At 48.4% G+C, this 10,009-nt stretch overlaps 1 protein-coding gene across 1 annotated transcript; it reads left to right on the top strand.

Annotated features, from left to right (window-relative positions):
* Window positions 1–238: 238 nt before the first annotated feature.
* On the top strand, window positions 239–1,177 carry LOC142002812 (olfactory receptor 52D1-like). The gene has a single exon (XM_074979234.1). It carries the CDS (start codon window positions 239–241, stop codon window positions 1,175–1,177), a length of 939 nt encoding a protein of 312 aa, XP_074835335.1.
* The last annotated feature ends 8,832 nt before the right edge of the window (window positions 1,178–10,009 follow it).

The raw sequence follows: 10,009 nt of genomic DNA, 5'->3' as shown, positions 1-10,009 counted from the left end.
TCATGTTGCCCATTTCCCTGGCTTGGTTACCCCCTCTCAGGGCGTCTCTTAACTTGATTATGACTAAGGAATCTAGTGTTTTCTCTAAATGTTGATATCCCCACCCCACTTTCTACACTGATAACTTAAATACTTACTGTAACATTTCTTATAGAGTGTGTAACACCCATCACTGTGCTTCTCTGCTTTCACAGGCATCTTCGGCATTTCTCAGCCTGAGCCACGCATCAAGCAGTTCATGGCAACTTTGAACCTCAGCTCTCCTGACCCTTCAACATTCATCCTAACGGGCATCCCTGGCCTGGAAGCTGCCTACATTTGGATTTCTATCCCTTTCTCTACAGTCTACGTTATCGGCCTTTTGGGAAATTTCACAATTCTTTTTGTTGTAGGCAAAGAACAGACCCTGCACAGCCCGATGTACCTTCTGATCTGCATGTTGGCCCTCACAGACATCGGCATCTCTACCTCTGTCGTTCCAAAGACACTGTGTATATTTTGGTTCAATTTGAAAGTCATTACACTGGGTGGCTGCCTCACCCAGATGTTCTTCCTTCACACAGTTTCTCTTATGCAGTCAGCTGTACTCTTGACAATGGCCTTTGATCGCTATGTTGCCATATGTAACCCTTTGAACTATGCCACCATCCTCACCAATGCACGGATAGCTAAGTTAGGGCTAGTGGGTTTAATAAGAGCTGTTCTTTTTGTTTTGCCTCTGCCTGTGCTGCTGAGCCAACAGCCATTCTGCGCCAATCGCATTATCCCCCATACATACTGCGAGCATATAGCTGTAGCGAAGATATCATGTGGAGACACCACAGTCAACAGGGTGTATGGCTTGGTGATGGCCTTTGTAATCATTGGGTTAGATCTAATACTTGTTGCCCTTTCCTATGGTCTGATCCTTAGGGCTGTCCTCAGAATCTCTTCCAAGAAAGCCCTCCAGAAATCCCTCAACACCTGCACAGCGCACATCTGTGTGATGGCGACATCTTTCACGCTCTTCTTCTTTTCCACTCTCACACACCGATTCGGTCAGGGCATTGCTCCCCATGTGCATATATTCTTTGCCAACTTTTTCTACCTCTTCCCCCCCATGCTCAACCCTATCATTTATGGAGTCAAAACAAAGGAGCTTCGTGACAAAGTGGGCAAATACACCTGCAGACAGTGATTGATAGTGTCCATGTACTTGAAACATGTGACTAGATGGGGCAAGAATATCTCCTGATTATGCAAGGATACTCTGTCCCAGTTTTGCTGAGTCCAGCAGTGTGGAAGGTGACAGTCAGAAAAGCTCACACTTACACTGTGTCTACACTGCTGCATTCTATCAACAGAAGTCACTGTCAACATATATTTACCGACAGAACCTCTGCCAACAGAATGCACCTGCACCTAACAGAGGCTCCCGCTGTTGATGTACTCTGTCAACAGAGAGCAGCCAGACTGCCCAGCCCTCTGTGGGCAGAAGAGCCAACTGGAAGCTCTGCACACAGGGCTGCCTGGTGAACTGGACGCCCTCTCTGTAGACAGAGGGCCCCTGGAGCATGTACACTATGTTTTTGACAACAAAAGCTGTTGACAGAGGCGCTATGTCTTGAATGGTCAGGGCAGAAGTCTGTCAGGAAAAGTGCTGCATCCTGTCAACATATTCTCGACAGAATGCATTCAGAGTGTGGAAGCTCCTTGTAGCTCTGTTGTATAGGCAGGGCCAAAATGTCTTACCGCTCCATGACACATCCTCTCTCTTTCCATTGCTGAATTCCGTCTCTCTCATCATCACCTGACACCTTCCATTTTCACCTTCAGTCCCCAGTCCCACACATCCTGTCACTCAGCCTTTCCGTGTCTTCTAGACCATCAGAAAAGACACAAGAGTTCCTTCTGATGCAAGATTTCTTTCTTCCACTTGATAGTTTTCCATCAAACGGGGTTCTTGATTCACTCAATGAACTAAAGCTACGCTTTCAAATAGACAGTGAGTAAATTTTACCCAATTTTGTTATTTCCAATCCATCAGGAAATCTGAAGCGTGAAACAAATATTTCAGTTGGAAACTGACAATCATGGAAACCTGTTGCAGGAACTGAGACTATTGTCCTACCCCATGGTGATGAGACATGAAGCTGTGTATTTTTGAGAACAGGACAGCTGTATTGAATTATGACCATAACTGCTGCAGCAAATTACTGACCATTTCACACAATCATTTTTCAGCAGGAACTTTTAAAGTGCACAAGAACTGTTCATATTGTTGAAGTTGTCATAGATCAATTTCAAGAATTCACACTGGAGTTTTGAAAAGAGATGTAAAGGCTCTTGGCACCAAGCCTCCTAGTGAGTAAATGGTTTACTGTGCTAAGTCCTTGTACTGTGTTGAGCTCTGCATAGCTTAGATCGGATGCTACCGTATTTTTGCTTTTGCTTTATGTGGAAATTGGACATGTTGGAGCAGAACTGGAAACTTTTGCCTATGGCCTCATGCTTAAGAGAAGCAAGTAGAGCAGTTTCTGGTTAAAGTCCTTGAACACACGAGTGCCACTGAAGAGTTTAGAGAATTTGGCTTGTTTGCTCTTTCATTACTGGTGCTAACTTTTAGCACTGCTCTAGTTTAAAGACTGTGTTCTCAGATCACAGAATCACAGGGCTGGAAGGGACCTCAGGAGGTCATCTAGTCCAGCCCCCTGCTTCAAGCAGGGTCAACCCCCACTAAGTCATCCCAGCCAGGTCCTTGTCCAACCAGGACTTAAAACCTCAAGCGATGGAGAATCCACAACCTTTCTAGGCAACGCATTCCAATGCTTCACCACCCTCCTGGTGAAGTAGTTTTTCCTAATATCTAACCTACACCTCTCCCTCTTCAACTTCAGACCATTACTTCTTGTTCTGCCATCTGACACCACTGAGAACAGTTTCCCACCCTCCTTTTTAGAGCTCCCCTTCAGGAAGTTGAAGGCTGCTATTAAATCACCTCTAAGTCTTCTCTTCTGTAAACTAAACAAGCCCAAATCCCTCAGCCTATCCTCATAGGTCTTGCGCTCCAGACCCTTAATCATTTTTGTTGCACTTTGCTGAACCTGCTCCAGCAAATCTACATCCTTTTTATACTGGGGGGCTCAAAACTGGACACAATATTCCAGATATGGCCTCACCAGTGCCAAATAAAGAGGAATAACTACTTCCCTAGATCTGCTCGAAATGCTCCTCCTAATGCACCCTAGTATGCCGTTAGCCTTCTTGGCTACAAGAGCACACTGTTTACTCATATCTAGCCTTTCATCCACCATAGCCCCTAGGTTCCTTTCTATTGTACTGCTGCTCAGCCAGTCGGTCCCCATCCTGTAACAATGCTTGAGATTCTTCTGCCCCAGGTGCAGGACTCTACACTTCTCCTTATTGAACTTCATCAGATTTCTTTTGGCCCAGTCCTCCAATTTATCCAGGTCGCTCTGGATTCTCTCTCTACCCTCCGATGAATCTACCTCTCCCCCTAGTTTTGTGTCATCTGCAAACTTGCTGAGGGTGCAAACCAGTCCCTCATCCAGGTCATTAATAAAGATGTTGAATAACACTGGCCCCAGAACCGAGCCTTGCAGCACTCCGCTTGAAACAGACCGCCATTCAGATATTGAGCTATTGACCACTACCCGTTGGGCCTGACCATCAAGCCAGCTTTTTATCCATCTTATAGTCCGAGGATCCAGTCCATGTTTCCTTAACTTACGGACAAGAATGTTGTGGTAGACTGTATCAAAAGCCTTGCTGAAGTCAAGGTATATCACATCCACTGACTTCCCCATGTCCGCAAAGCTTGTTACCACGTCATAGAAGCTAATCATATTAGTCAGGCAGGACTTGACCCTGGTGAATTCATGTTGGCTACTTTTGACCACTTTCCCCTCTTCCAAGTGCTCCAAAATGGATTCCTTGAGGATTCCCTCCATTATTTTCCCAGGGATTGAGGTAAGGCTGACGGGTCTATAGTTCCCTGGATTGTCCTTCTTTCCTTTTTTAAAGATGGGCACTACGTGTGCCTTCTTCCAGACATCCGGTATCTCCTCTGATCTCCAAGAGTCTTCAAGGATAATGGCCAAAGTTTCAGCAATGACCTCTGCCAATTCCCTCAGTACCCTGGGGTGCATTAAATCCAGACCCATGGACTTGTGCACATCTAGTTTTTCTAGGTAGCTCAGAACTTGTTCCTTCCCCACAAATGGCTGCCCTCCACCTTCCCAAACTGCATCGTCTAAAACTGTCATGTGGAAGTTGACTTTGTCCATGAAGACTGAGGAGCAAAAAGCATTGAATACTTCAGCTTTTCCTGCATCATCTGTCACTAGGTTACCTACCTCATCCAGCAATGGCCCCACACCTTCTCTGATAACCTGTTTATTGTTCACTTGCCTGTAGAAACCCTTCTTGTTCCTCTTCACATCCCTTGCCAGCTGCAGTTCCAATTGTGCTTTCACTTTCCTGATAACTGCCTGGCATTCTCCATCCGTATGTTTATACTCCTCCTGAATCAACTCTCCATGTTTCTTTTTCTTGTATGTATCCTTTTTTTAATTTAAGCTGACTAAAGATTTCCCTGTTAAGCCAAGCTGGTTGTCTACCATGTTTCCATTTCTTACCATGCAGTGGGATGGTTTGTTCCTGTGCCTTCAGTAAGACTTCTTTAAAATCCTACCACTTCTCTTAAACTCTTTTCCTCCTCATCTTCTTTTCCCAAGGAATCCTGTTCATCTGTTCTCTCAGGGAGTCCAAGTCTGCTCTTCTGAAATCAAGGGTCTGTATGTTACTCCTCACCTTTCTTCCTTTTGTCTGGATCAAGAAATCTACAATCTCATGGTCACTGCAGCCCAGGTTTCCTCCCACTTCTGTTTCTTCTATTAGTTCTTCCCAGTTTGTGAGGAGCAGGTCAAGTTGCGCATGACCCCTGGTCGGTTCCTTCAGCACTCGTATCAAGAAGTTATCCCCAACATTCTCCAAAAACTTCCTGGATTGTCTGCATGCTAATGTATTGGTCTCCCAACAAATGTCCGGATGATTAAAGTCTCCCATCAGACTCATAGAATCATAGAACACTAGGACTGGAAGGGACCTCGAGAGGCCACCAAGTCCAGCTCCCTAACCCCAAAGGCAAGACCAAGTACTGTCTAAACCATCCCTGATAGGCATCTATCTAACCTGTTCTTAAATATCTCCAGCGATGGAGATTCCACAACCTCCCTTAGCAATTTATTCCACTGTTTGACCACCCTGACAGTTAGGAACTTTTTCCTAATGTCCAACCTAAACCTCCCTTGCTGCAGTTTAAGCCCGTTGCCTCTTGTTCTATCCTCAGAGGCCAAGAAGAACAAGTTTTCTCCTTCCTCCTTATGACTCTCTTTTAGATACCTGAAAACCGCTATCATTTCTCCCCTCAATCTTCTCTTTTCCAAACTAAACAAGCCCAATTCTTTCAACCTTTTTTCATAGGTCACATTCTCTAGACCCTTAATCATTCTTTTCGCTCTTTTCTGGACCCTCTCTAGTTTCTCCACATCTTTTTTGAACTGCGGTGCCCAGAACTGGACGCAATACTCCAGCTGAGGCCTAACCAGCGCAGAGGAGAGCAGAAGAATGACTTCTCGTGTCTTGTTCACCACACACCTGTTAATGCGTCTCAGAATCATGTTTGCTTTTTTTGCAACAGCATCACACTGTTGACTCATATTTAGCTTCTGGTCCACTATAATCCCTAGATCCCTTTCTGCTGTACTCATTCCTAGACAGTCTCTCCCCATTCTGTATGTGTGAAACTGATTGTTCCTTCCCAAGTGGAGCACTTTGCATTTGTCCTTATTAAACTTCATCCTGTTTACCTCAGACCATTTCTCCAATTTATCCAGATCATTTTAAATTATGACCCTATCCTCCAAAGCAGTTGCAACCCCTCCCAACTTGGTATCATCTGCAAACTTAATAAGCATACTTTCTATGCCAATATCTAAATCATTGATGAAGACATTGAACAGAACCGGTCCTAACACACACCCCTGCGGAACTCCACTTGTTATACTTTTCTAGCAGGATTGAGAACCATTAAGAACTACTTTCTGGGTACGGTTATCCAGCCAGTTATGCACCCACCTTATAGTAGCCTCATCTAAATTGTATTTGCCTAGTTTTTTTTATAAGAGTATCATGAGAGACCGTATTAAATGCTTTACTAAAGTCTAGGTATACCACATCTACCGCTTCTCCCCTATCCGCAAGGCTCATTATCCTATCAAAGAAAGCTATCAGATTAGTTTGACAAGATTTATTCTTTACAAACCCATTCTGGCTGTTTCCTGTCACCTTACCACCTTCCAAGTGCTTGCAGGTGGTTTCTTTAATTACCTGCTCCATTATCTTTCCTGGCACTGAAGTTAAGCTGACTGTCCTGTAGTTTCCTGGGTTATTCTTATTCCCCTTTTTATAGGTGGGCACTATATTTGCCCTTTTCCAGTCTTCTGGAATCTCTCCTGTCTCCCATGATTTTCCAAAGATGATAGACAAAGGCTCAGAAACCCCCCTCTATCAGCTCCTTGAGTACTCAAGGGTGCGTTTCATCGGGCCCTGGTGACTTGCAGACGTCTAATTTTCCTAAGTGATTTTTAACTTCTTCTTTTTTTATTTCAACTTCTAACTCTACCCCTTTCCCACTAGCATTCACTATGTTGGGCATTCCTTCACCAGACTTCTCATGGGGAGGAAGGGGCGGTCATGGGACATGGAGATCCCGGCCATTGAGCCCTGTGGAGGGGTAAGTCCCCCACCCTGAACCTGACTCCTCGAGGCCTCCAGAGTGCCTACCCCGGGGCCACTACACCCCTCGACAGGGTTTCCTGGCCCCCCTGTTCGCGCTCTCCCAACCTGCCTTTATACAGTTCCCCCCAGTCCCGCTTTCACCCTCCCATCTCCTTCCCTTATATAGTTCCTCCCAGACCCACCACATGTATATAGTACCCCAAAAATGGAGGGGCATCGGTTTGTTACGTAGTAAATAGTTTATTGTTGTGCCTTACCCTGTGTCCTCTGTGTGTGTGGTGGTAGGTGGGTGTGTATGTGTGTGTGCAGGATGTGTGGGGCTCACTGTGGGCCCTGCTCAAAGGTCTGATGCAAGGCATCCCATACCCGGAGCCTGTCCTGCTGGGCCTGGTGGCACAGGGCAGCGGGGGGCTGTTCATACCCACACCGCACTTCGGCAGCCCACCCCTGCATAAAGAACTCATATTTGGCCTCCACCAGGTTATGGAGGGTGCAGCAGGCCCCAACCACTGTGGGATGTTGTGGAGGCCCACCTCCAGCCTGGCATGCAGGCATCTAAAACGCCCCTTGAGGCGGCCGAACGCCCGCTCCACGGTGTTCCGGGCTTGGTTCAGCCATTCATTAAAAAGGTCCTGGCTTGGATGGGTGTGCCCAGTGTACGGCCGCATCAGCCAGGCCTGCAGGGGGTAGGCTGCATCTGCCATGATGCAGGGCGTCATGGTTGTGACCCTGATGAGGAGCTCCCGCCGGGGATGAAGGTCCTCTTGGCCATGCAATGTCCCAGCCCTGAGTTCTAGAAGACCCTCGCATCATGGGCTTGGCTGGACCAGCCCACACAGATGTCCTGGAACTGTCCCTTGGCATTGATGAGCACCTGCAGGACCACCGAGTGGTAGCCCTTACGATTCACATAGTCCCCATAGCTGTGCTCCAGGGCCCAGATGGCTGGGTGGGTGCTGTCCAGAGCCCTGAAACAGTCTGGGAAGCCCAGCTCCTTGAAGCTCTGGATGGTGTCGCCCAGGTCCCAGATATGGACCAGCTGCCTCGGGAGCACCTTGTTGATAGCCCAGACAACCTGCAGGGTATAGGGGGTGTGCTCGTGAGTGTGTGGGGGGGTGCAGTTTGCCTGTCCATCCCCATCCCCTCCCCTGTCCCCAGTGTGCCCGCCCAATCCATACCTGCCCTTATCCCTGGTATGCCTGCCTGTCCCCGTCTCCACTGCTGTCCCTAGTGGGAGCTGCCCCCCCCATTTCCAAATTGTGCCCCTTGCCAGGGTCCCCCCACCCCCCACATGTGGTCAAGGTGTGACCTGGCAAGGCTAACCTCGACAAGGATGTCCCCAGTGGTGGCCTTGCCCACCCTGAACTGGTGGCTGACAGATTGGTAACTGTCCAGTGTGGCCAGCTTTCACAGGGCGATGGCCACCCTTTTCTGCAGGGGGAGTGCTGGCCTCAGGCGGGTGTCCCGGTGCTGGAGGACTGGGGTGAGCCAGTGGCACAGATCCAGGAATGTCTCCTTGGTCATCCTGAAGTTCTGTAGTCACCGGTCATTGCTCCAGTCCTCCAGCACCAGCTGGTCCCACCTGTCGCTGCTTGTGGGGAAGCTCCACAGGCAGCAGATGACCTCGGGGACTGGCTGGGGATGTTGCACTCTGAGGATGGCCTCCAGGAGGGTGGCTATTGGGGTAGCCACCCAGAGCCACTGGAGCACAGCAGCCAGGACCGTGGCCAGTGCGCTTCCCACAGCTACGATGGAGAGGGGATGCTGCTCGGGGTCCTCGGGGGCCCGGGATGCCTCCTCTGCTGTCTCTCCCGATGTGCCTGGGGACAGGTCGCTTGTGTGTGCACACTGAGGCATGTGGAGGAGGCCCTTTAAAGGGACAGCAGGTGGTGGCCCCAGAAGGGCTTATCTGCCATTCGACCCTGCCTTTGGTGCTTTCTGCCCCTGTTCCTTTGCAAGAGCGCCCTGGGATGTGTGGATGTTCTCTTTCGAAAGTGTGCAGGGGGGGCCTTTCGAAAGAATGGACCAGACCTTCGGTCCCCGTTGGCATGTGTAGATGCTCCATTTTGAAAGGCCATCTTTTGATGTTCTCTTTTGAGAGCTGTTCTTCCGAAACAGAGTTGGAGCGTAGATGCACCCATTGAGTCTTTTCAGAGGAACAAGAGAACAAGGAGTAATCAAATTAAATGAATATGCAACAGCCTTAAGGCAAATGAAAGGAAGTGTTTCTTCACACAGCAGAGTCAGCCTGTGGAACTTCTTGCTGCCAGAGGTTGTGAATACTGGGATTTGAACAGCTTCCAAAGAACACCTCGAGGCATCTGCACCCTGAAGACTTTTGAGCAGGGCCAGGTGCATGATAGACAATCAACAACCCACATAGGCTCATTGCTTTCAATTTCATTTCATACATAGCCTGGGCTCAGACACCCCTTCAAGGGTCTGGCAGCCACATGACACCTCTGCACTGGCATTTCTTCATCAACATCAGAGGTGGGCAGCCTGCAGTCTGAGCATCTCTGCATTAGCAATGGGCATCATATTACAGATCCCTGACTGGGGCTGAGGTACTTTCATCTCAGCTTTGGCCCCATACTGCTCAAGAGGTAGGGCTCGAGCTTTACCCACCCCACAGGGAAATGGGGCAGAGATGAGCTCCAACATCACTTCTTCCCTCTTGGATTGTATAGTGGTTTTGGTTGGTAAAAGAGTGATGCAGCCCAAGGAAGTCTAAAAAAAAAACATTGCTCTCTAAAGTTAGTCTATTTGTGCCCAATTCCTATGTCAAGCAGACATCCTAGGGCCACTTACAAACACCTCCCAGTGATTTCCCCAAGGTCTCTGCCTGGGGTACGGCTGCTTGAAGGATGTCTGCTCACCCCACCACCCTTTCTGATGACTGTATGTAGTGAGGTCGTTCTCCTTTCATCTTGGGCAGCAATTTTCTCTTTCTGTGGTACAACACAGTTCCTTGGGCTGGCTCACCCCAACAGCCCTCCCCCACTGGGGTGAACCAAACAGCAAAGAAAGGAACTCATTCAAGCCCAGCGCTAGTATGAGGGATCAATGTTTCTCTCACAGGGTGTCCCTGCCACAGGCTGTCCCTTCGCTTTGGGATGGATTTTTGAGCAGTTGTTTGGGGGAGATTCTGCCTTCCCTTGGCTCTCAAGCCTTAGAGATGACCAGGTAGGGATAGGGTCCAGAGGAA

The sequence above is a fragment of the Carettochelys insculpta genome, chromosome 1 (genome assembly GCF_033958435.1).
Source record: "Carettochelys insculpta isolate YL-2023 chromosome 1, ASM3395843v1, whole genome shotgun sequence".
Lineage (NCBI taxonomy): Eukaryota > Metazoa > Chordata > Testudines > Carettochelyidae > Carettochelys > Carettochelys insculpta.
Note: the sequence above shows the minus strand (reverse complement) of the source record. Positions and strands in the feature narration are given on the sequence as shown.